Source organism: Petaurus breviceps, unplaced genomic scaffold, assembly GCF_028583685.1.
Source record: "Petaurus breviceps papuanus isolate PSGF00001 unplaced genomic scaffold, PetGlider_PUasm1.0 90825, whole genome shotgun sequence".
In the NCBI taxonomy this organism is placed as follows: domain Eukaryota; kingdom Metazoa; phylum Chordata; class Mammalia; order Diprotodontia; family Petauridae; genus Petaurus; species Petaurus breviceps.
In genome coordinates, this window is record NW_027187353.1 from 22880858 (window position 1) to 22908278 (window position 27421).

The 27421-nt window shown below is 42.5% G+C and overlaps 1 protein-coding gene across 3 annotated transcripts in view; it reads right to left on the minus strand.

Annotated features, from left to right (window-relative positions):
- SIRT1 (sirtuin 1) overlaps positions 1–25934 on the minus strand; it is a 36218-nt gene extending 10284 nt beyond the window's left edge. The window contains exons 1-7 of one of the 3 annotated variants that reach the window (XM_069071505.1): positions 25792–25934; positions 22206–22319; positions 19333–19574; positions 16410–16562; positions 6455–6602; positions 2483–2562; positions 1592–1778 (exon numbers count right to left, since the gene is read on the minus strand). In XM_069071505.1, coding sequence (XP_068927606.1) covers positions 1592–1778; positions 2483–2562; positions 6455–6602; positions 16410–16562; positions 19333–19545 — 781 coding nt within the window. In that variant the 5' untranslated portion in view covers positions 19546–19574; positions 22206–22319; positions 25792–25934. Of the gene's footprint in view, positions 1–1591; positions 1779–2482; positions 2563–6454; positions 6603–16409; positions 16563–19332; positions 19575–22205; positions 22320–24303; positions 24499–24758; positions 25129–25791 lie in introns of those variants that run through there. The other 2 variants (XM_069071503.1, XM_069071504.1) reach the window with 2 other exon arrangements.
- Between the last annotated feature and the right edge of the window lie 1487 nt (positions 25935–27421).

Sequence of the window (27421 nt, forward strand, 5' to 3'; positions counted from 1 at the left end):
ATTTCCAAAAAGGGAGTCTGCAAATTCCACATTAGTGAGCTTGACTCTGATTCCTGGCAAAACTCTAGAACATATTATTCATTGGCGAGAAGTGATGACAAAAAACCAAGAATGATCCCCCGCCCCGTGTGTATATTTACTTATAAGTTATGTAGTACTGTACTAATAATTAGGCTTCTTACAATAAGAAAATACATTCTAAAAGGACAAGACCAATATGAAATAGTAGCTGATCCTACAGCCAATAAGGAACTAACTACTAGAGTTTAGGGAGTAAAGAACAACTTGGGCAGGCCCGCATCTTTGGAGAATCGCTTTGGCAGCTGTGCAGAGGAACATGAGGCCAGGAGACGGAATGGGAGGCTACAGGCAAAGCTGAGGCGAGAGAGGTGATGAAGGGCTGGGCTAAAGTGGTGCCCAAGTGCGCAGAGAGAAGGGGACCCATCTGAGAGATGTGATCTGGCGACAACTGCCATGTGCACTGAGGCAAAGGAAAGGGGCTAAAGAGAATCACAAGATTATGAGCCACGCACAGGGTCCTTAAAAGTGACAGGGAATTTATGGCGAGAATCATGAGATCTGTGATAAGGATAAGATTACAACCCACCAGTGTTCCAACAGCCTGTGTGATGGTACCACCCAAAACAAAAAGGGAACAGATGCAGCCACAAGATGAAGAGAGAGAGAAGGGGAGGAGGGTCACCCATTCCAGGGAGGGTTAGGGTGTAACTGCCCTGAGGGAGACTGGGAACTTGCAAAATGGAAGGAAGCAGAAGACAGGGAGGAGACTAGGAATGAAAAACAGATGTGGTTGTGCTGAGGAAGAACCCCACAATAGGCTATTACCAGGAAGGGTGGGATAGGACCCACTGCTCAAAACAGTTGGGGGGAAAGGGGAGGGGAGGAGGAGGTGTCAAGACCAGGCTCCCACTTCGGAAATGACTGGATGACACACTATAGCTTACCTAGATTTTGACAAAACATGGCACAAATTCTCTTGTGCTTTTCTAGGCTAGTTAAACAACTAAAATAGCTAAAATGACCTTAAAACATAACCACCCCCTAAACATAAAATGCCTTTTTCAGCATAAAAAAAATTCTATGATGGCTAGCATTTATATAGCAAAAGTACTTTACAAATATCATCTCATTTGATCCTCACAGTAATTGCAGGAATTAAGTGCTTTTATCATCCCCATTTTGCAGATGGTAAAAATAAGGCAGAAACAAAGTGATCTGCCTAGGGCCACAAAGTAGCATCTGAGGCTGGATTTGTATTGTTAGCCTGAGCCCTCCAAGTACAAGGGTCACCAAACCACAAAAATCTGAATATATCATAACCTAATCCCCTTTGGGCAGAAGCAGAAAACCAATTTACTCTTACTCCCTCAGGAACCATGCCATGGTACTCCTACACCAGAATACAACTGCTATTGGCAGGAGCCAATTTCCTCGGCTATGAAATCAGGAGGTACCACTTCACACGGTACCCAATGCCACACGATGACTCATTTCTTAACAACAACCCAGGTCTGCATTAATTATCCCGCGCACATGCTAGCACCCTCCCAGAAACCCAGCATCAACTTACTCGGAATCAGCGCTACTGGTCTTACTTTCAGCGAAGACCCAATAACAATGAGGAGATCAACTTCATCTTTGTCATATTTCATGGCTCTATGAAATTGCTCTGGTAAGTTTTCCCCAAAGAATACAATCTCTGGCTTCATGATAGCAAGTGGCTCATCAGCCGGGCACCTGGGACACCGAGGAACGACCTACAAGCAGACACAATGGGAACACACAGACACACACAGTCCCCAAAGTCAATAAGAGTTGACATTTCCAACATTAAGTTCAAGGGCAATTCTTCTGAAATCAGTTACTGAAACCATAAGACTTATCTCAAACCTGATATCAATGGGTATTTAAAGTATTTTGTTATCTGATACTATGAAAACATTGAATTAGACTGAACAAGGAACAGTTCATTCTTTTGGAAATAATGTGTGCTATTATAATGGGATAGTGATGTCATGGTGGTGTTTGGTTATGACGTATAGATGACACTTTTCAGAACATGTCACTTGGAGTATGCTATCTTCATTCAAAAAAATTTTTTTTTCTTTTTTTGGAAGGGGGAAGGCAGGGCAATTGTGGGTAAGTGACTTGACCAAGGTCACACAGCTATTAAGTGTTAAGTCATTCAAAATTTTTGTGGCTACATCATCATTTAGGTTTGTTAATACAAATACTATTTTAAATTCTTTTTTTTCTCCTTCAATTTTTGGTGCAGAGCCAATTCCATTACTTCAAAAATAAGACAAGCACAGAACACATCTATAAGTCCCATTTGAGGGCTGTTGCCCCTATGGGTGGCTGTGTCATCAGGGCCAACTTAGAGGCTCTAAAACTAGTCCCCAGGATTTTCCAATCAGGCTCAGAGAACAGAAATCAGCCCTCAGCCCACAAGCTACTTTACCTGATTAAAAATATCATCACGTACAGCTTCAGAATCCACTTTGTATTTACAAATCAAGCAAGAAGCTGTTGCAAAGGAACCTGAAAAGAGCCAAACGTGTGTTACCGAAGGAACGCTTGAGTTTCTTGTATGAGTATGAGCACAAATTCTCTCCTGCTATTCTAGAATAGTTAAATAACAACTAAAATAGCTGAAATGATCTTAAAACACACCCCCCCAAACATAAAAAGTCTTTTTCAACATTAAAAAAATAGTACACACACGTGCCCAGAGTTAAGCACGACTCAACAATATCTTGCTTTGTACACAAGGAACTGGAGAATTAGGAAAGGTTTCTTAAACTTTTTTCAATTGTGACCCTTTAGTGCTTCTTTAAACTATGGGTCACTAACTCATATGGGGCCCTTTTACAAAGGGCATTTGTTCTCTGAAGTTTGTATTCAGTCAAAGGGCCCCACTTGAGGACCTGAAGGTCACATGTGGCCTCAAGGCCAGAGGTTCTCCACCCGATTCTAGTTCATCATTTCTTATATCACAATAGTATTGCATCACAATCATACACCATAAATTGTTCTGCCATTCCCCAACTCATGGGCATGCCCTCAATTTCCAGTTCTTTGCCCACAGAAAAGAGCTGCTGTAAATACCTGGGCATAGTTACCAATTGTTCTATATCGTGGTTGAATCTGTTCACAAGTCAACCAACAGTGCATTAGTGCCTCAATTTCCCCACACCCCCTCCAACATTTATCAATCTCCTTTTCTGTCCTATTAGCCAACCTAATAGGTGTGAGGTAGAACTTTATTGTTTTAATTTGCATTTCTCCAATCAATAGCAATTTAGAGTATTTTTTCAAATGACTATAGCTTTGATTACTTCATCTGAAAACTGACCACATTTTTTGATCATTTATCAATTGGGGAAAGGCTCTTATTTTTATAAATTTGACTCATTTCTCTATATATCTGAGAGATGAGGCCTGCTGTATCAGAGAAACTTGCTTCCAAAATTTTTTCACTTATGATTGCTAACTGTATTTCCCTCCATCCTATTCTGCCCCCCATTCATTCTATTCCTTCTCCTTTTACCCTTCCCTCTTCAGAAGTGTTTTTCTTCTGACTATTGCCTCCCCCAATTCACCCTCCGTTCCATGGGCACTTCTCCCCTCCTCCCCTTTCCCTCCAACTTTTCTGTAGGGTAAAAGAGATTTCTATTTTATTTCTAACACCCAACTGAGTGTGTGTTCATCCCTCTTTGAGCTAATTCCAATGACAGTAAGGTTGAAGAGTTACCCACCACCTCCTCCATCTTCACTTCCAATGTAATTGCTCTTTCTTGATTTTATGAGATAATTCACCCCATTTTATCTCTCCCTTTCACTTCCTCCCAGTGCATTCCTCTTTCTCACCCCTTAATTTTATTTTTAAAGATAGCATTCTGTCATATTCAACTCACACCTGTGCCCTTTGTCTATATATACTCCTTCTAACTCCCCTATGAAAACAGTTGTTATGAGTTACAAGTATCATTTTCCCAAGTAGGAATGTAAACAATTTAACCTTATTAATTCCCTTTCCTGTTTACCTCTTTATGCTTCTTTTGAGCCTTGTATATGGAAGTCAAATTTTCTATTCTGCTCTGGTCTTTTCATCAGGAATGCTTGCAAGTCCACTATTTCACCGAATATCCATTTTCCCCCCGAAGGATTATACTCAGTTTTGCTGGGTAGGTGATTCTTTTGGGCTTTTTTTTGGAGGGGAAAGACAGGGCAATTGGGGTTAAGTGACTTGCTCAAGGTCCCACGGCTTAACTGTTAAGTATCTGAGGCTGGATCTGAAATCAGGTCCTCCTGACTCCAGGGTCTATGCTCTTTTCACTGCACCACCTAGCTGCCTGGGGTAAGTGATTCTTGAGTGTGATCCTAGCTCCTTTGCCCTCTGGAATAGCATATTCCAAATCTTCTAATCCTTTAACGTAGAAAAGTTGCTAAATCTTGCATCATCCTGACTATGGCCTCGTGAAACTTGAATTGCTTCTTTCTGGTTACTTGCAATATTTTCTCCTGGACCTGGGAACTCTGGATTTGGTTATAATATTCCTGGGAGTTTTCATTTTGGAATCTCAGGAGGTGATCAGTGGATTCTTTCAATGATTATTATATCCTCTGGTTCTAGGATATCGGAGCAGTTTTCCTTGACAATTTCTTGAAAGAGAATATCTAGGCTCTTTTTTTAAAATCATAGCTTTCAAGTAGTCCAATAATTTTTAAATCATCTCTCCTGGATCTATTTTCCAGGTTAGTTGTTTTTCCAATGAGATATTTCACAATGGTTTCTAATTTTTTCATTCTTTTGTTTTACTGTTTCTTAATGTTTCATAGAATCAATTAACTTCTACTTGCTCAACTCTAATTTTTAAGGAACTGTTTTCTTCACCGAGGTTTTGTGCCTCCTTTTCCATTTGGCCATTTTTAAAACGAGTTATTTTCTTTGGTGAATTTTTGTATATCTTTTTCCATTTAGCCAATTCTGCTTTTAAAGAGTTTTTCTCTTCAGGGGATTCTTGTGCCTCTTTTACCATTTGTCCTATTTTGTTTTTTAGGGTACTATTTTCTTCAGCATTTTTTTTGTGCCTCCTTTACCAAGCTGTTGACTTTTTTTCCCTAGATTGTCTTATTATCACTCTCGTTTTTCTACCCAATTTTTCCTTCACCTCTCTTACTTAATTTTTAAAATACATTTTGAACTCTTCCAGGGCCTGAACTGTACAATTTGTATTTTTCTTGGAGGTTTTGATGTAGTAATTTGACTCTGCTGTCTTCTGAGTGTTTTGGTTTTTGTTGCTAGCAGAGTAACTTTCTGTGGTCAGAATTTTTCCTGTTGTTTGCTCATTTTCCCAGCCTACTTCCTGACTGTTAACTCTTTGCTAAAGTGTGGCTCTTGTTTCTGAGGTGGAGAACACACTGTCCCAAGCTTCAGGGGTTTTGTGCAGCTGCTGATCTAAGGAGAGGTGTGTGTACCACTCTCCTGGCCTGTGAGGGACCAAAAGCACTTTCTATCCTGGAGCTATGATAAGGGTCCCTGCTCCACTGTGGCCACAAGCTCCCATGTGCTAGAGCTCCTCCTCACTCTTAAGGCTACAACCTGGACTTGAGTATGAGCAAAGTAACAGCGTACTGCCCCCACATGCTAGCCAAGAGACCCCTGGAAGTAAGTGCTGATTCACTCACTCCCAAGGCTTGCTGAGGCCTGGTCTGCACTGAACTGTACTACATTTTAACCTTGGTGTGACAGACCTTTCCTGCCAAACTTTTAAGTTGCCTTAGGCTGGAAAATTGTTTCACCCCATCCTTTTGTGGGTTCTCCCACTCTCCAAGATTTGTTTAGGGCATGAACGGGTGTGGGGAAGAGCTCAGGTGAGCCCCTGCCTTCTCTCCACCATCTTGACCCAGTTATTTTTCTTGAAAGAGGCTTGACCATGTCGCTTCCCTACTCAATCAACTCCAGTGGCTCCTTATTAATGCTTGGGTCAAATGTAACCTCCTCTGTTGAGGTTCCAAAGCTCTTCCTGGTATGGGCCCCAGCCCGTCATCCCTCCATCTCCTGTCTCTGTGCCTTTGTATGGCCATCCCCCACACCTGGCTTGGACTGGCCTCTCTCCTTCCCTCCCTTTAGACTTGCTTTCTATTTCTTGTTGTTCTCTTTACGCTTTTCCTGTACTCACACACAGGTGCCCTTGTTACCCCCTGTAAGAAAAGAAAGTTCCTTTCAGTTCTTTAGTTCATTCTTACATGTATTTCTACTGTGCCTGGCACAGAGGAGGAATTTAATAACTGCCTCTTGACTGATTTGCTGTTATCACTTCATTCCAATCACCACATCTCAGTTGCTTTATCAATAACCTTACAATCCTAATTTTTTTCTTGCAAGTGAAAATCATTCCCCAAAAGCAATTCTAAAGAGTTTACTGACCATGACACTGAATAATCCTCTGAATCCCCGCAACTTGCTCCAGTGTGTCTATGTTCTGAGTGTAGTTTCGAAGTAGTTTTCCTTCCTTATCAGACAAGGCTATAAATTTATGGCAGAGAGATGGCTGGAATTGCCCAGGATAAATTTCCTATAGAATGTAAAAGAATATCTAGTTTATGCTTTTTAAAAATAAGCTTTTATTGTTATCTTTTGTTTTTACATCACCTACATTTCCCAAAGTATCCTTTCCCCCCTCCCTCCCAGAAATATCTCTTATAAGAGAAAAAAAATCCCACAGTTCATAAAGTCTGAAATTTTCTGTAATGTTCCATCCCCAGAATTCATTCCTCCCCATTCCCAATCTATTCAAAGAAGGGAGAGATATATACCTTCCCATCTTTTCACTGGGGTCAAGTTTGGTCATTACAATTTCATAGCATTGTTTCCACTGTTTTGGGGTTGTTCTTTCATTTACACTGTTTTTATTTTAAAATTTTCACTAAAAACTTTTAGAATACTCTGTACTGTTTTCCTGGCTCTGCTTCCTTCATTTTCAATCAGTTCATGTAACTCTCTTCTTTAGACTCATCACAGTCACTGTTTCTTCCAGCATAGCATTAGCCAATAAATTAACGTGCCCCAATATTTGTCACTCCCCAATCTATGGACGTCTACTTTGTTTCCAATGCTACGAATATTATTCTGGTGGGAAAGGGGCATTTTTTTTGGCCTTTAACCTTATATGACTGAAGGAGAATTCTCTGGGCCAAAAAAGTATTAAGAATTTTAGTCACTTTCTTAGAAAAACTCCAAACTATTTCCCAGAATGGCTGCACCACTTCACAGCTCCAACAGTCTGACATATCCATCTTTCTACACGCCCCCTCCCATCTTTTGTCATCTGCCAACCAGGTGGTCTAGAGCCAATTCTGTTGAGCATTAACCTTATTATTAGTGATTTGGAAGTAAATGGTTGGTAATTCTTATTCTGACAATTATTTCTTCATATGCTAGACCACTCATCTTCTTATCAGAGACCCTTAAATTAGTTCTGACAAATGTTAAATGCTTAAATTGAACAGATGAAATCTTGATCATACTAAAACAACCAGGACAATTAATTCCCCCAGATTTTTTTTTATGTTTTTAATTTTTTTTAAATTTTATTTGCTTTTAGTTTTTGAAAAATTAAACACAGGAATTAAAAGGTATTTTCTTCTAGGGACCGAGTCCGTCCACAAAATTCCCAGAGAAACTATTTAAAATTTCAGGTTGGTGACTAGTCTCCTGAAATAAGAACTAATTTATGCCATTTGAGATTCTTTTAGCCACCTGAATCTAACTTTTTCTTTAAAAAGGGAGCAAGTGGATAAAAACAAGAATATCAGGTCTCAAAGGTACAGTGGCAAAGTATCATTGTACTATCTGAACAGGACACTGGCAAGGTAGAAAAACATTTTAAAAGTGGGTTTTCCTTTGCCATTTTATAATAACTGGCAGCCCGTGAAGTCTAAAGCTAAGGTTTAACTTCTTTATCAGAAGTTTCCTTTCCTGGCATGGGCACACTCAGAATATCCAGCTGCTATGAATGCTGGGCTGCTGTACTGTACATCTTTTATTAGCAAACATTTCTCTTCTAAAACCAAAGAACTTAGACACACCTCTAGCAAAGTGTTTGTATGACTGTTTGGACCTGTAATTTCATCTGCGTAGAGAACCTTAGTGCAAACTCCCTCCATAAACACAGCCGGGCAACTTATAAAAGTAACTTAGTTTTAGAGTTGCCTGGGGTTCTTTAGAGGTTAAAGGACTTGCCCAGGGTCACAAAACCAGCACGTGCCTCAGGCTGATGTACAAGCTGGACATCAGAGTGAATATTCTAGACTCCCTGGCCTGCTTCTATCCACTACATCTAATTAGCAGTGAGATCAAAGAGAAAAGTATCAGCCTTGTTCCCTTCCAACTTGGGACAAATAGTTTATAAATCAGATTTCTTTTTAGAAAACACAGCTGCCAAAATTAATTTTCCTCATTAAATTTTTCTTTAAGTGGTTTTCCTGGCTCTGCTTCCTTCATTTTCAATCAGTTCAAGTAAGTTTAAAATAAGATTTTATTGTTATCTTTTGTTTTTACATCATCTACATTTCCCAAAGTATCCTTTCCCCCCTCCCTCCCAGAAATATCTCTTATAAGAGAAAAAAATCCCACAGTTCATAAAGTCTGAAATTTTCTGTAATGTTCCATCCCCAGAATTCATTCCTCCCCATTCCCAATCTATCAAAGAAGGGAGAGATATATACCTTCCCATCTTTTCACTGGGGTCAGTTCAAGCATTTTTTTTTTCAGTCGTGCCTGATTCTTTGTGACCCCATCTGGGGTTTTCTTGGCAAAGATACTGAAGTAATTTGCCATTTCCTTCTCCAGCTCATTTTCCAGATGAGGAAACTGAGGGAAACAGAGTTAAATGACTTGCTCAGGGTCACACAGCCAGTTAAGTGTCTGAGGCCAGATCTGAATTTAGGAAGATAGTCTCCCTGATTCCAGGCCCAGTATTTTATTCACTATACCACCTGGCTGCCCTTAAGGGGTTTATTTCTTAATTATTTCTTTAGCTTCTATGGATCAAATCCCACTATTTTGAAGCTTTGCATCAAGTCAGTCAGTAAGTCCCTACTATATACCAAGAACAGCAACAAAAGCCTATTTCCTCCCTGAATATCCACCACCTCCATAATAATTCTTCTTCAATGGAGACAAGTCTTCTCATTCCCGGGTTCCTGTTCTCACTTCCAGACTTATCTTTTACTTTCCTGTCTCAACTATGTTCTCAAGTCCATGCGTGTGCACTGCTTCTAACAACCTCACTGTCAACCAACCAGCTTCTAAACCATCAACCTAATTTTCCCAAAGACTTCAGTACATACATAGTTCATGGTCTTCCATCTCATCAACCTCAAGAATTTCACTATCCTAGTAAGCAGACCATACAACTCTTCAACCTTCTCAACTTCCACCTCATTCCCAGTTCAGTCACACAATGGCCATGACACCTCAGACGTCTGCATTAGCTATCAGATGATCATTGGCTTTAGAGTCAGAAGAGACCACAGAGACCATCTAGTTCAACCTCCTTGTTTTAGAGCTAGGGACTCTGAGACCTAGAGAGCTTTGGCAATTTACTCAAAATCACACAGATGGTAAGTGATAGGCCTGGGACTTGAACCCAGTTCTTGACTCCAATCCTGCTGCTCTAATATACCACCTATGACCTCAAAGATCCAAAACTTTGCAATCCACATCCTATAATTGCACCAAATGACTGACTCACACTAAGCCTGCCCTTCATATTTACCTTGACCCATTTCTTCTAACTGCCCCCGATGACCAAGTAAACCCAAGAGCCCCAGTTATTAGCAGCCTTTCCCACCCCTTAGCTCTGGTCCTGCTTCTAAGCAAGCCTCTCACAGCAAAGCCCATGGAGATGTGGTCTAGAAACTGCTTATGCAGGTGTTTCAGTCCTCCCTTCTTGGCTGCCATAGCTCCTGAAGACCTGGAAAAGAAGGTTCTCACCATCAGATGCCATCCTTGGCACTGTCAAATGTGTAAACATCAGAAATGGCCACAACAACAATGACAAAGATGATGCGTTATCGCCTGCTTTGTTTCTGTGCCCTAACGACCATCGGGCCTTTCCATTTGACTTGTAGCTGTTGTTTCTCTCATTAGGATAAAACCTCCCTCATCCTGCATTTCTGCCATTTCTAGAGCTTAGAATGAGGTGATGCACATGGAAGTGCTTTTTCCTTTATTTGCCATTTCATCTCCATGATGCTGGGTTCACTCTTCCAGGGCGTCTCTCCTCCCTCCCTCCTGACTGGTGACATCTCAACTCACCCAGACAGACCCAGATCTACTTCAGTGCACTCCAGCCATGCTGCAGGGCACTGCACTCCTCTCCCCACTAACTACCCCTCCCTTCCTCCGGGTACAGTCCTAACACCAACATTACCTTTGCTATAAACACCAGGTCGCTCAGCTGTGCCACCATGTTCACCATTCTTACGACTTCCTAAAAACCCCTCCCTGACTACCTGTCCCTTATGTGTCGTCTTCTTCTAATGGAAGAGCTACTCTTTGAGGACAGGGGCTTTTTTTTATTCTATTTGTACCCTCAACACCTTGCACGGTACTGGCCTGTAATAAATGCTTTTTCATTCTCTCATTCCCATTTGTGAAATAACATGGTTCTGTTACTCAGTTGTTTTACTAGCACTGAAAAGATAATCCATCATCTCTCTGGGCTTCCATGACACCCAAACTGTAAATCTTCATCCTTTCTCTCCCATCCTGGATTCCTATGATCTTGGTCCAGGGCTTGCCAAACATTACTGGAATAGGTTATAAAATAAAGCTGTTTTCACCAACTACAAATTTGTGGTTCAAAACTTTTAGGCATTTGCTGTCTGATAATCATCCTTATTAATACCCTCTCTGAATCCCCCTATTTCAAAGCTTTTCTTCTCCTCTTACCCCAAATGCCAGTTGTGCCTTACATGCCCATAGTGGGTGACTTCAACTTCTAATTCGTGGCCATTCAATGAGTACCCTATGCTCCCCAATTCCTGGTTTTTCAGCATCGCCAATGACTCTCTTTCCACATGATCACATAATTATCCTAATACTCTTCACTAGGAAAAAGGAATAAGCACTTACACAGCACCTACTACAGGCCAGCCACTAGTCTAACCACTTTACAGAAATTCTCATTTCATCTTCACAAAAATCCTGAGCTAGGTGCTGTTATTATCCCTATTTTTCAGATGAGAAAATTGAAGAAACAGAGTTAAATGACTTGCCCCAGGTCATAAACAGCTATCAAGTGTGTGAGGTCAAATTTGAACTCTGATTCCAGGCCCAACACAATCCACTGTGTCACCTAACTACTTCATTAAGCTAATCTGTGCCCTTGGTCATAAATCGCCATCTTGGTCCTGGAGTCAGAACTTCTTTCACATTCACCTTCACCTTCAATCTGTTCCTCATCCTTGCCAATTTCCCATCTGTCTACAAAGAATTTTCAGATCTCCCCATCTTGAAAAATACCAAGGTTCCTTCATCTGACCTGCTCTCCTTGGTACCAAAATTTTGGTCTTAAGCCGGGCTCAATTCATTGATATCCATTTGCTATCTAAAGAACAGCCAGTCTACAGAGGGGGTAGACAAAAGTACTAAACAAGGAAGCTATACTCAAGCAAAACCAAACCAAAGCAAAACACTTCTACTGTGTTTCCCTAATAATAAGACACTGTCTTATTATTTTTTTTGGACAGAAAAACACCAGAGGGAGGGCTTATTTTAATGAACATTGACAGCAATTTTAATAAACAGGTAAATGTGAACAAAAAATGTACCTTTATTCAATAAGCAAATCACTGGGGAAGAACAGGATGACGTGCTCACTGCTGCAGCTCTGATTGGATGCAGCTCGGAGCACGGAGTGCGTTTCACGGGGGGGGGGACGGTGCATACAGAGGGTATCATAATGTAGCATGTAGCACAGGGGATCACCTTCACTACAGTAGCAATCTCAATAGGGCTTATTTTCGGGGGAGGGCTTATTTTGGGGGTAGGTCTTATTATCGGGGAAACACGGTATCATAAGGGGAGATGTACATGAACTTAAAAAAAAAAAGAAAGAGAAAAGACCTTTCCTCTCTGGGGATGACTGACTGCATCCATGTCCTGCTTCACCCCCAGCACGGGAGTGATGCTTTTATTAGCCCACTCATATTTTCATCCCTGCTGTGGCTCCTTCGAGATGGCAGTCTGAAAATGCCAGTTAGGGTTAGGGCTATTTCCAAACTGTCATAAGGGTAGAGATAAGAGGCAGAAGGAAAGAAAAGCCCGGGGGGCTAAAGATCAAATGGAGGAAATGTGCAGCAAACCCTCAGGGGAGGCAGGGATCCCAGGAGATTGCTGGTTTCTCCAGCCCCTTTGTGCCCTGGTTTTCTTTTAAAAAACAACATGGGTGGTAAGGTTAGCCACCTCTGACCTTTCTATATTCCAAGCTTCCACAGCAGTCTAGATAGAAAGTTGTATAGAGCCAGTATTCCTCATGAAAGAAGATGATGACGTAGATTCTAATTTTTTTCTTCGAAGTTACATTCTAAGAATGAAGACAAAAACAGCTCAGGGCACATTCACATTCTTGTGAAAAAGGTGCCCAAAGAGTCTGAAGCATTCGGTTTGAACTTAAGTCTTCCCTTTCAGGACAACATTCAGGATAATTTTTTAAATTAACATTAGCTTTCATTTAAATAGTTTTTTAAAGTAATGAATCACTAGTTCACAGGTTTTTATCAACCCATTATAACTTACACTGTTAGTAATGTGGAAATCAAGACTTATCAGCAAAAATCCATTTTGTGGGAAAAGTTGGGGTCTATGATTTTATGAGGGGTAGGGACACCCCCTCCACACATGCAAAGCTACAATTCTTCAGACCTTCTTACAGTCTTCCAGGGTAATCTGAGTCCTGGGAATCTATCTACAACCACACAGCTAGTACACTTCAGAGTCTGAACTAGAACCCAAATGGGCAAAATTCCAAGATCAGATCTTCTAAGCTTCCCTCCCTATCCAAAAAAGGACCTGGCCTTCTATCCCTCATCCCTGGGCTGGCATCACCCAGGCAGGCTCCATTTTCAGTGTTATTTCCTCCAGTTACTTTGTATTTATTTGTGTACACAAGCTGCATTCCTCCCATTTTATACTCTTCTTCTGGAAAGTCACTGATTTCCTTCAAAGACTGTTTGTTTTTTGGTTTTGTACCCCATGATTGGCATATAGTACCTACTTAATGAAGGTGTTCTGAACAGAAAACCTAGGTTTAAGGTGTCATCCTTCTACTTCTTTAGCTGCCTAGTACTCATCTGTAAAATGAAGGTGTTACTCTAGATGGTGTTTAAGGTCCTTAAAAAAACAAACATGACCCTACTTTTCCCCTCAAATTTTTATATGCTGATGTTAATTCTCCTATGCATTAAGTATTAATTCTTGGAATGTTTTGCCAAAGTAAATATTATTTGCTCAACAGTTAAAGATCAATGACTTCTGTCTCTACCATATACCACTGATTAAGTATTTAACTTAAGGGTTACCTCCAAGAACTAGAAAGTGTTCTTGTCAGTTTCTCCTGATGCTATTAATGTCTACTTTAAAGCACAGTCAAACAGGCAAAACTTGTGTTAGAGGATTTCTCTCCTCTCACTATACAAACTTTTATTCATCACTTCCCTTCATGACATATAATCTCACATAATACAAGATAATATAGAGTATGCAGGGGTTTTTTTAACTTTAACAAATATATTTTATCTTTTTTATCCTCTCTGAAGAGCTGTCTTTATCAGAAAACCATCTGGTTAAAAAGTTAAAGGGAGTAGAACTTGGGACAAACCTGGACATAGAACAAAAGAATTTTTGCTTAATTCATTTGCTCCCATCCTGTTAAATGCTGAGAGTTTTATGCAATATTTTACTCTTTATTTTGTAGGTTTATTTGTTTTGTTGATGGTTATTCAGTTTGTCATTACTTGTTTTTCAATTTATAATGATTTTTGCAGATTTCAGTAGGTCAAGACTGGGTTATGCTAAAAACTAGACTACCCATGTTCAGCCATTGCTATTTCTATTCTCAGACACCAAAGATTTTCCAACATTCAGGCAGCATGCTTTTTAAAAAGAAAGTACCTATAAGCTAGTACTAAAAAAGATGACAGCAATGGATTTCAGATACTTAGCTTTAGGTGCTAATATCAGTAGGTAAATTAGAGTGGGATATTTGGGAGAAATGAGGAGTTTTGTTGATCGTAGGAAGTGAACTTGGGCAATTCATGTTACTTTTTTTTCTTTGAATTTGTAGCAAAAGTCTGTATCAGCACCATGTCAATACAGTACTGAATTAAATCTTTCATATCAGATGCACAAGAAAAGCCCTAGTTTGTGTCTTTAAACAAAACTCATGGAAATTTCTGCCAACTGAGGGTATTATTAATACCACCCAATAAAGTCAGAATGCATAAAAGGCTGAGCTTAGGGTAAAGAAGACCTGAGTTCAAATTCTATCTCTGACAATTAGTTGTGTAACAATAGAAAAATCATTTATCCTAAATCATTTAGCCTCAGTTTACTTATCTGTAAAATGAAGAAAGTAATATATGCAATACCGATCTCAAATAAGATCACACATGTAAAAAACTGGGAAATCTGTAGATAAGTGCTACAGAAATGTCAGTCACCATCATCATCATTATCATGATAACTGCCTGCCTCCTGACAAAAGCACAATTTAACAAAGAAATCAACCTAAATGCATCATTAATTTATTTTTAAAACCATGCTATAGTTTGATTATATGTAAAAAGAACCATAAATTGCCCACAACCTTGATCCTGATCATTCCCAAAGAAATAACCTAAGTAAAAAATAATGTGTATAAAGATGCTTGTAACAACACTATTATAAAAAGAAAAATTTGGAAATTACTGAAATGCTCCAAGAACAAGAGAATAGCTAGGCAAGTATACTAACATGATGGCATACCAGACAGCTATTTGAAATAATGCATCAATATGTGAAAGGTATACATGAGGTATTAGCTTTAACAAAAAAGGCCAAAAATATGTACACATATGATTCCATTTAGTACAATTACATTTCTGTAGTTATAGATCTGATAGAAATGTAGGGATAAAATAACTTAGTTTGTAGAAATGTAGAGAGAAAAATGTATACAAAGTTTAATATTCATTATTTTTAATTTTTGCTTTCTAGTTAAGTTGTTAAGAAATTAATTTAGGATTAATTTGTTATAAACTTCCCTCAAGAGTTCTGACTCTGGCCCAGTAAACATTCTGAAGAGTTGAATTTTTGAAAGAAGATCAGCTTGCTTTGTTCTAGGGCCACAGACTACACCCACCCCTAAATCTGAGGGCGACCTCAATTATTTCCCCACCCCACCCCCAGCCCCATGGTCCCAAAGATGACTGACCAGGCAAGAAAGTTGAATATGTAGTGATGCTACAGAATGATCATCACTTCATGCAGAAAAGAAAGCATTATTAATACATTCAAAAATCACCTCTCCTTGAAAATTTCATATTCTTACTTGAAAATAAGAACATAAGGGGCGGCCAGGTGGCTCAGCGAGTAAGAGCACCGGCTCCAGTGTCGGGATGACCTGGATCAAATCTGGGCTCAGATACTCAGCACCACACCCAGAAATAACTGGCCGTGTAACCTTCAGTAAGTTACTTAACCCCGATTGCTTAAAAACAAAACAAAAAAAAAAAAATTTGAGGTATATCAAGACTGTAAATTTTTTTTGGAGGGGAAGGTAGGGCAATTGAGGTTAAGTGACTTGCCCAAGGTCACAAGGCTAGTTTTGTGTGTGTGTGTGTGTGTGTGTGTGTGTGTGTGTGTGTTAAGTGTCTGAGGCTGCATTTGAACTCAGGTCCTCCTGACTCCAGGGCCAGTGCTCTATTCACTGAGACACCTAGCTGTCCCGATTGTAAATTTTTTTAAGGAATTTTTTTAAAAAAGGAATGCTAATTAAAATCTCTATTTGAAACTGCAATAATGTTTTAAAAAATGAAATTTTCCTTCATATTATCCCTTTGTTGACATGCTTCAGCCTATCACCCTAAAAATAAGCAGCTAGAAAATCATGATGGAGAAAGCAGGGCAAACCTTCTTCTGATAATAAGCTTGCTTATTCACCTAAGGAGCATTTTCTTCAGATTATTCACTCCTAGGTTCCCTTACCTCACTTCAATGAGCACTTTATTTCAATTATCTTAATCCATAGTGGTGTTTATTGCAAAATAAACAATCCATTTCAGCAATAAAATGGCAATCACTTTAGAAGAAGATTTAATCCCAGAAAAAACTATACCTTTGCAAACTTGAAAAATGGTCTTGGATCCTTTCTGAAATATTCAATATCAAACATTGCTTGAGGATCAGGAAGGTCAGGGAAATCTACTGCCAGGCGTGCATAAATACCATCTCTTGATCTGAAGTCAGGTATTCCACAGGAAACAGATACCTGGAACATAACATGCATGGTATAATTTCTATAATTAGATATTCTAGCTCTATAATTAGTTAGTTCTTACCACACAAGAAGAGATAAACAAGCAAAGGAAAGGAATCATAGTTTGCTTTTCCTTTTAAGGAAAATCCTTTTTAGCACTATGGGCTAACTATAATTTCAAAGGGAATAAAAACAAAGATGCTTAATGGATGCCAGCTTAATTCCTTATGCCTACAGCAGAGATAGATAAGGTGGCTTGAGACAAGCAAACTAAGTCATTTCGCAGCTTTTGACCACAACGTGAGTAATTCAAATTCAATAGGGACCAAGAAAATGAAAGGAACTTTCTCTACAATAATCTGTTAAAGGAGACAAAAGTCTTTGGAGCTCAAGGGAAATTCTATCAAAAGCAAAGTCTGGATCCCATTCCCAAGAATTAAATCATTTGCTTGGATTACAGTGAATATCACAAATGTTGAAGTTATTTGGCCTTTACTTTGGAAATACATACAGACTTATATTTCATAATAAAAGTTCATAAACTGATAAGGATAAAAGGACCTGGAAAGGTAGGGCTATTTGTCACACTGCTTGTAAAAAGGCATTTCTGATGCTACTTTTGTGGACATGTGTTGCCAGGGTGGATTCTACCTGGTCTGGAATCAGTAAGGCCGCTTTCTAAGCTGGGTACCCTTTTTGGAGTCTCACATTCACCTCCAGGATGCTTCCACCAGGCAAGGTGGCAAATGTGATTTTGTTTCTTGCCTCTGTTAATGTGCAACACTTTTACAATGAACACAAATATGATGTTTCAAAGAAAGGAAATGAGTCAAGGATTCTTTGGGTTGAAAGGGGCCTTGGGTGCCCCTAGGCCAATGCTGGATGCTTGAAAGAGGATCCCTAATTCCCCAGTGACAAGTGTTCATCAGAGAGGGAGCACCCAATACCTGCCAGGGTAACCCATGTCACAGGTGGGCAGCTCTTAATGCTTGGCCAGTTACTCTTCACTTCCAGGCCATCTGCCCCAGTTCTGCTCTCCAGGATCAGGCAGAACAAGTCTAAGCCCTCTTCCCCAGGACAGCCCCATAAGCACTTGGCCCTTGGACCTTTTCTTTTTCAAGATAAACACTTCCTTTTGGCTGTCCTTGGGATATTCTGTATCTTGCAGGTCTCTGGCTAAGGTCTCCCCCAAGGCAAGCACACAGTAGGATGATTGCCCTCTGGCCTGACAGGTCATACTGCTGACTCTTTATCAGTCTGCAGCCCCAGCCCAGCTTTTTTAGATAAACTATTCAGCATAGAGCTCTCATCCTCTATCTGCAGCTGAGTTTTTGAAGCCAACTTTAAGACTGAACATTTATCCACATGTGAGATCCTGCCCCAGGTTCCAGCTTGTCAAGATCATTTAGAAACTTGATCATCACAAACGCTGATCCAAATATTATGCAACAGATCGCCAAGTATAAGACCCCTGAGGCACTCTCTCTATAAGAAACCTCCTTCCAAACTGATACAGAGACTAGTAATGGCTATTCAGGGCTCAGCCACTTAGCTCAATCTGAATCCACCTAATTGTACTACTGAATCTCTCCAATTGGTCCACAGCAGCATGAGGAACTCTATCTTGTGCTTTGATAAACTCTAGCGACAACATTCTCCTGTTGGAAGGAGAAGAGGGAGAAGAAAGGAAAAGGAAAAAAGCCATGTGGCTCAACCTGAAGCCACGCAGGCTGTCATCACTGCTTCCTTTTCTAGATGGTCAAGAACCATCTCTTTAATGATAGATGTTTTAGAATCTTGCCAGGAATCAAAGCTAAGCTGACTAGTCTATACTTGTCAGGCTCAATTATGGTTTTCCAAGCACTGGAACAATATTCCCCTCTCCCCAACCCTGCAGCACTTCCGCTGGGCTTCCAGGAAGATGACAAGGGCGATCTGCCACTTTATTCAGCTCTCGTTACCTGACCACATTAAAAATGCTGTGCTTAGAAAAACACCTGGACCTCTAAACTTGACCCAATGAGATCCTCACAATTTTAACTACGTTATCAGGCTAAGTTCTTCCATCTCTGAATACTTTGGAAGGGCAATACTTCTTAACCTTTACACCGATTTCTAGAATTCTTTCTGGTAGCATCACTGATGAACATGAATCACCCAGAGTGGGCAGTAGTCACCTGGCTTGACCAGCCTTATAAGATTCCCAGTCACACCTTGAATACAGGCCCCAGGAAGATCAAAGGAAGCCTCTCTGGTATTTAAACCAGTCAAGAACAAAAAGCCGCCTCAGTACCTCCCAGTTAGGAGATATTTCCAACCATCACCAACCACATCTTCTTCCTCTGCCCATAGTTGCACTGACCACTCACAGAGAAAAGTTGTGGATTGGCATTCATCCTTCCCCAGAGAACAGAGAGCTCCATGTCCAGCACCCCAATTTAAACTTTTTTTCCCTTTGGGGGAACAATCGTATGTAATTGTATAGATTAAGGTCTAGGCCCCAATTCCACTTGCCACTTGTCTTATGGAAGAATTATCCTGAAGGTTGCTAAGGAAGGCCTTTTTTTCCTTTTTAACATTTAACTTGGCAGTGGGTATACCTCTGTTGCCATGCTCAGTCTGTCCGAAGTCAATCATATCCACTCATTACTCTACCAGGGTAACAAAAAAATTACACTGTAGAAAAAAAAAAAAACCAAAACCGCGCTCTTTATTGGAAAAAGTATGAGGAAGAGAAACGTGTTCATTAAAAGGACACTCCTTTTTCAGCAACCATACGTACCCCAGCTCCAGTGAGAACAATGATTTTCTTGCACTCTTGTAATAACTTCACAGCATCCTCAATCGTATTAATATCTTTTCTCTTTTTCCTTTTCGGTGGTTCAGAAAGGATGTTTATAACAATCTGCCAGAGTGTCATATCATCTAGTTCAGGTGGTGGGATTGTTTCTGGTAACAGATCCTTTAGGATTGTCCGAGGATCTGTGCCTATCATGAGATGCTGCTGCACAAAAGTGTAAGGACCTATGATGGTAAGGGAAAAAGAAAATGGGATCAAATTTTTTTTTTTTGCAGGGTAACAGGGGTTAAGTGACTTGCCCAAAGTCACTTGGCTAGTACACATGTCAAGCATCTGACACTGGATTTGAACTCAGGTCCTCCTGACTCCAGGGCCAGTGCTCTATTCATTGTGCCATCCAGCTGCCCCTCAAATCGCTCTTCTAAAGACCTCTATGACTCTGAATGAGATTTTTTTTTCAAGTTAAAAAAAGGAATTTCAGTTTGAATCAACTCATTCTTAAGACATTCTCCAAATCCCCAAAAGATATCACTCACATGCTTGAAATCTGACAGTCTAAAGTTCAGTACTGAAATGAGCCAAGACCACATGCCAGAAGAAGCCAGTCTCCAGTGCCAGAAGAGGCACCTCCTAATGGGAACTTAGGCTACAAGTGTCCACACAGAGCTCCACATGGCAGCCCAAGGAGCCCCAAGAACATCAGGCTCTTCTACCTATTTTAGCTCTATGCAGACTGTGAAAGGTGGATGGAAACACTGTATCTCTGAGTCTTCCTATTTCTATTACCTCACACACAAATCTGTCTTTCAGTTAGCATTTACAAATTTAGACTAAAAACTTACGATTCACGTATATAACTCTCACTTCCCAACAGGACCTTTAAAACATTTTAACACTGCCTCTCCCATTACCTCTTCCAATTTTTCAAGTATTTTCAAACTTTATGGTATTAAGAAACTACCACATACTATACCTTTACTTCTTTGCAGGGAAAAATACTGCAACAATCTAAGATTTTAAAAATCAAGATTCTTAAAAAAGTAAAGATTTTCATTGTTCGCTAAAATGTCAGCAAGACAAAAAGTTCATCAGTAAAACTCACTCAACCTCATTCTCAACAGTACGAGTCTTGGTAGAGAAGGTCAATGTATATCCAAAAAGTCAAAGTGCCAATTTTTACCTGTAGCTGCCCTAGTTCAGCACATTAATTATGAGAATTATTTAAGAAGGAACTCTTTCCAGGACAATCTATCACAATTTCATACTCACTCTACATGTATGATACTCAAAAGAGCTAGAGAGTCGATCTTAGCCCACTGAGGCTTGTAGGTCTTTAAACCCAAATAGGTGGTGAGGCAAAACAAGTCAACAAGCATTTATTAATTGCCTACTATATGCCAGGCATGGCATTAGGACTTCAATGAAATTCTATAGGTCCCGAAAAAACTGACATCACAATGTAGAGAATTTAAGGAATTAAAAAATTTAGAGACACATGGGAGACACGGGAGACACAGGAGACACTGGCACAGGACAGCCCAGCATGGCATGCTTGCATCAAAGGTGGTACGTGGTGGTGTGCTCTATAAGCAAAGATGTACCTAGGAAAAAATTCTTCAGTAACAAATATTAAAATCTAGAAGTGAGTCATATTTAACATCAAAACAAAAACGTCCAGCCTTCAAGAAGGCCCAGCTGTCAGCTGGGAAGGTCCAGGCAAAGAGTTAACAGACACATAAATGGCAAACGATTGAGAAAAACATGTTGAAAAACATGACCTTGGATTTTAGAAGCCTTTTTTTATTCCAGGAGGAAAAAGCTCAAGGCACAAAGATCCCAAAGGGTGGCAATGTGTTATCAGGGTGTTAGTCCCCAAATTAGGGTTACTAAAGTTCTATAATCAGGTTTTGAAGACTCTTCTAGAGAAAAGTACCAAGAGGAGACTGAGTCCAGCCAATTAAGGCACCTCTATCCCTTTCCTCTCATATGGGCAAAGTGAAGAACCCAGTCAGGTGGGTATTTACGACTGTCCTGCCAAGGAGGGCTCTCTAGCGATGTGGAAATCCAGATCAAGAAGGCTGAAGTAGATGCTTCTGTAGTGTCAGAGCTGGAATGGACTGCAAAGGTCTATTTACCTACTTTGTGTCTCTGAAGAACTTTGGAACTGACTGTGAGACATGGGAGACACTGGCACAGGACTGCCCAGCAGGGCATCCTTGCATCAAAGAAGGTGCTATACCCCATAGACAAAGCAGAAATGCAGTAGCTCAAAAGAAAAGAGGCACAAATGTAGAGACATCTCCACTCCAAATGTTCATACAAACTACTTGTGCCTGCCCTGTAGCAGAGCCTTCCGAGCTCCTATTGATCTTATCAGTCATACTCAGACATGCTGTACCTTGATCCCGCCAGAGTGATGTCATTTTGGTCCTCTCCCATTCAGGACAACAACCTTTCACTGTATTCAGGAGCCACAGGCTCCAGGAGAGTAAGTGACTTGTTCAAAGTCACTTAAATAGTTGGTGTTAGAGAAGGGAACCCGCCCCCTCCACAACAACTCACATGCAGGCAGCTATGCCAGCATGTGTCTCTTATGGGCAGATGATAAATTTACTTCCGCACAAAATCATTCTAGACACTGTCCTATTACCCTCCTGGAAGAGAAGCCCTGTAGCCTTGAGGAGCCACGGAAAAGACTTCACAACAAACCAAAAAGGAGACCCCTGGAACTCATGCTTACACAAGGAAAAAATGTTCTACTGGAGGACCCCTTTCATGGCCCTGCTAGGGCAGCATTCCAATGGAAATCAATGGAACTTTTAAAATGGCCATCAAGAGCCTCCCCAAACCTTCACCTGTCCGAGGTCTGGGAGTCCAGTCACTGGAGCTTGCGTGAGAGGCACGGTCATCCTCATCACTGTCACACGAATGAAAGCCATTGGCAAGAATTTCATCACTGAAGAGATTTTCTGCAAAACAGAGAAAAATAAAAGACCTTAGAAACAGCCTACATCTCTAAAAAGGGGCAGACCAAAGGGAAGGTCTGGAATACTGGCTAAAGAAATGGCCTCCTATCCAGAAAACCTGGGCTCAGGGTCAGCCTGACAAATGTGGCTGTGACTGTAGGTCACTTCTCAATGCCAAGGGTAACTCTCTAAGAGAACAAATTAGCAAACAATCTACAGAGGAAATTTCCTTAATAAGAGCTGGCTGCAGCGAGAAATCACAGGACCAAAAAGAAAGTATGACATCTTATTAAGAATTCAATACGTCTCTATCTTCAAAAGTATACGGATGCAAAATGTTCATTTACTGGAAGCAGGTAGTAGAGGAGTATATTAGAGTGCTGGGCCTTAAGTCAGGTAGACCAGAATTCAAATCCAGCCTCAGACAACTACAAACTGTGTGACCCTGGACAAGTCACTTATTCACTTTGCCTCAAGTTTTTTTTATCTGTAAAATGAGGATAATAATAGCACTACCTCCTAGTGCTGTTTTGAGGATCAAATGAGACAGTAACTGTAAAAAGTGTTTGGTATACAATTGGCACTATATAAATGCTTATTCCTTTCTTCCCTACTTCAATTAATATTTCAAATAATTGACTGTGTTCATTCGCAAGTCATTGTGATAGATACTTGAGATACACAGAACAAAAAACCAGTCCCTATCTTCAGTCTCTTCCATTCTACTGGGTACAGGGGGACGACATTTGTAGCTAAGTAAATACAAAAGACTTTTAAAATAGCAATTTCATCCACATTTTCACTCTTTCTCCCAAGGCAGGTTGTAGCTCCAACAAAACAGAGAGTTTCTTGACTTAGTAGCTAAAAATCATTAGTGACCCAGGGACCAACCTCCTTACTGGTTCTTAGTTGCAACTCTGTTCTGTGCCTCACCTGTTTGAAAAAAAAAAAAAAACCCTCCCAGCTTGGCCGCCACTGGCCTCTGGGCACCTAGGGCCATCTCCTCATTATAATGAGACATAGTGAAAGAATTTCAGATCAATTCTTTCCTGTATTTTAAATTAGTTAAGTAGATCAGCATCATTGTGTTTTCATCCAAAAGATTCTAGATTCACAGAGATTACCACTCCAACTACAGAATCTAATTTAGTGAAAAAAAAAAAAAGACATTGATAAATTTACTAAAACAGGACTACCCATCAAACATGAGCTCTTTGGACCACACGTAGAGGCTTTCAAATAAATGTAAACCAAATAATGGATAATTCACCATATTTGCTTTCTTCATCTAAAAAGTTTATCCACTGATCTCACATATGTATCTAGAAACCCTCCATAGCAATAGCTAACATTTACATGGAATTTACTGAGCGCCTGGCACCGTGCCAAGCACTTAATTATCTGATTTAATCCTCACAACCCTAGCAGGTAGGTGTTATTTATTATTCCCATCTTACAGTTGAGGAAATTGAGGGAAACAGTTTAAGTGATTTGCCCAGGATCATACAGCTTCAAAAGTTCAAAAGATAGCAGCATTAAATGACTTAATGCCAACTGTTGCTAAATGATGCCAACAGCTGCTGGTCAACACCAGAAGTAAAAGGTTGTGTGTGAACTGTTTTTTATATGGTTTTTCGGTTTACAAAACGCTAGATAGTAACTAGCCAAAGACGCTACGAAAAATTAGGATTAGAGAGGGCAAAGGAGTTCTTCAGGATAAATAAAAGTTTGGCTTTCAGTTATCTTTCTCACACTTCTTAAACTTCAGGGGTCAGTTCTTTGGTGCAGGTACTCCCTGACCCCTCAAATTCCACAAGTCCCCCCCCTTTTGCAGGTGAGCTGCTGAGGCCAAGACATTCAAGGCTCTGCAGCCCCTCAGGCGAGAAGCTTCTCCCAAGTCCCGATGTACGGTGGGACCCCAGGAGCGCCGGCTCGAGGGATCCCCAGCCCGGGGTCACCTCCAAGCCAGGAGGGGACATCGGTGTACCTCGCCCACGACTCTACGAGAAATTGCCACATCTGTGTCCGGGACCCGCCTGGCTCTCGGAAAGCCGAGTCCAGAAAACAGACGATAGGAACACAAGCAGAGCCCCTGAAAAACCCCGAGCAGAACCGCCGGAGCAGGAGGAGGCTGCGTATCCACCGGGACTCAGGGGCAGCGGAAAGGCAAGCCCCTCCAGAGGGGAGGAGGAGGGACGTCCCGGCCAAACAAGCCCCCGCTGCAGATCAAATGCAAACGCCCCCAAAGCGGGATCCCCGAACACGGGAGGTCCTGCAGGAGCGGAGCAGGACACGGGAGGGAGAGAAGGGGGGGGCGGGGACGGGCCCACTCAGGGCCGGGGGCAGAGCTCGGGGCCTCCGGCGGCCCGGCAGTTTAGGCCCTCCCCGCCCGGCCGGCCCCGGGGGGCGGTGCGCAGTCGCGGCCGCCCGGACCCTGCGCACCTCGGTAGCCAATCGCCGCCGCCGCCTCGTCCTCGTCCTCGCCCCCCTCTTCCTCCTCCTCCTCCTCCTCCTCGTCGTCGTCCTCGTCGTCTTCGTCGTCGTCGTCGTCCGGCGGTGGCGGCTCCCGGGGCAGGCCCCGCAGGCCCCGAGGGCCCGGTCCATTGTCCCCGCCGGGGGCGGCCGCGTCCAAGGCCTCCCCGATCGGGGCGGCCGCCGCGTCCGGGCCCGGGCTCCCCGCCCCGCCGGCCCGCTCCGCCCCCGGCCCCGGGCAGTCCCTGCGCTGCCGCTTGCTGAGCGGCTCCCCGCCGGGCTCCGCGGGACCTCCGCTGCCCGCGCCGGGCTCCAGGGCGAGCGCCGCCTCATCCGCCATCTTCAACCGCCTCCCGCCCGCCTGGGCCTGGGCCTCGGCCTGGGCCTGGCCTCGGCACCGCCTCCGCCGCCCGCGCTCCGCCGCCCTCCCCCGCCCACCCGCTCGGCAGACGCGCAGCAGCAGCTCTGGCGCCCCCGCCGCGCCGGCTGCGGGAGATTTAAACCCCCGTCACGTGACCCGCGCCGCCCGGCCCCGCCCCGCCCCGCCCCTCCCGTCCCCTCCCCTCCCCTCCCGTCCCCTCCCGGCCTGGCCACTACTGACACCCACGCGGGCCGGGACCACAACAAAATGGATCACGTGGCCCGGCGCAAGGGCGCGCAGGGGGGGGGGGGGGGGGGGAAGGGGCGGGCGGGGCGGGGCGGGGCTCCGGCTTCGGGCCGGCCCGCGGGCGCGCGCGCGCTGCTCCGGGCCCGCCTGGCGTGTGCCTGGCTCGCGCCGTCCTCCCCCCTCACCTCCTCTCCTCCAGCTAGGCTGAGGCTCGGGGAAGGGACGTGAGCCCCCACACCCTGCTCGCCTGTCCCTGGCCGGCGCGCAAGTTTGATCTTGTTTCCCCAAGGACAGTATGTGTCCTGGTGCCTGCTCGGAGCATGTCCGACCCCAAAGTAGAAAAAGAAACACAAAGTCGTTTCTGCTCCTCTCCCTGCGCTCCTACTACGTGCATACCTGAACTGTTCCAGTCCTGCGAGGGGTAGCACAGGGAAAGTGTCTGCTCCTGGAACCGGGCTATAAGGCAAAGCCCCAAAGGGCTCAAAGACTGCGGGCGCCTGACCCGTGCAGTGCGCAATGTTAAGGGCTCCAGCGGAAAAGTCGGGTTTGCACCGACCGCTGCTTGCACACCCGCCTTGCTCCCGGGGGAGGAGGCATTCTGGGCTTCGGTAGCTGGGATACGCAGCATAGTCTAAGCCCCGTGCAAAATTCCAAGATTTTTTTGGAATCGCCTAGGGCCTCCTGGATCCTGCAAGTCTAAGGGGGGGAAGATACAAAGACCAATCACTGCAAATAATGAGTACCAAAAAATCACGTAATAAATGCACTGCAGAAATGCAAACGGGGGTACTGAGTCAAGAGAATCAGGGTGGTGTTTCAGGAGGAAGCGCCAAGTGAACTGGGCATTAGCGTGGATGAGAATTGAACAGGTAAAGGACATTTCTTCCAAAGGAGATCACTTCATGAGGCAAGGCCTTGAAAAATGAGAGTGCAGGGTGATTTGGGAAGGAGGGAGGAAAGGAGGCTGGAGCTTAAGAGGACAGGGATTGTTGGGCAGAGGAGGGAGGAGACTATATATCTACCGGTGGGAAAGACTTGTGGCCATTTTATGAAGGATGGACTAGAGGAGGAGAAAGCAGAGGCTGAAAGGCTGGAAGGAAGCAGGGCCACGCACCTGGCAAGGAGTGCCTATCCTAGGCTATGGAAATAGGCAATACAGGTCCTGCCAAGCTGAAAACGCTTCAAGCACCACCTCTGGAAAGAGGCATCACTTAGGAGCCTGATCACCCCCAGGAGCTCAAAACCTTCTCCAATGTTGTGAGAGATGTTGCATGGTATAGTGAAAAGTGTTGGATTGGGAGGCAGAGGACCTGGTCATTTAATGTTCTCATGACCATCGAGTCACATGACCTTTCTCTACTCACTGTGAAATGAGGGGTTGGAACCGATGAGCCCTGAGATGGCTTTCAGCTCTAAATCTGGGATCTCATCATTAACAGATGGACCAACATGAATGAAATCTCAGGGTTTTTGAAGGGTTGAAAAAGAACAATATGGTATAAATACTGTATTCCATTATGAGCCTAAATTTCCTTTTTTCTTTGTAATTTAAATATATTTCCTTTAAAAAAAAAAAAGGTATATTTGCAAAAGACCAGAGAATTTAAATAATGGGCAGGATTTTAGGGCCTAAAAAGGTTTCTTAACTGGGGATCATGGTTCAACTTCAAGGGGTCCATGAACTTGTGTCCATGACACAAATGGTCAGTCACTTCATCTAGAAGGACCCCTGTATCTTACAGAGAAGGAAACTGAGGCCCAGAAAGGAGAAATGGGTTATAACATGGGGCAGTGAAAAGGTGGCCGGATTTGGCATCAGAAGTTCTAGGTTTCAATCCTGCCTCTGGCACTTAATACCTCTGTGACTTGGGGCAGGTAATCTCAGCTCTCTGGGCCTCAGTTTCCTCCTCTGTAAAATGAGGCAGTTGTATTAAACGACCTCAAAGGTCCCTTCTATTATCCCTAAATCTATGATCCTATGATCTTTAAATAACAATATGTAAATAACAAGCCATCAGAGTTTTAC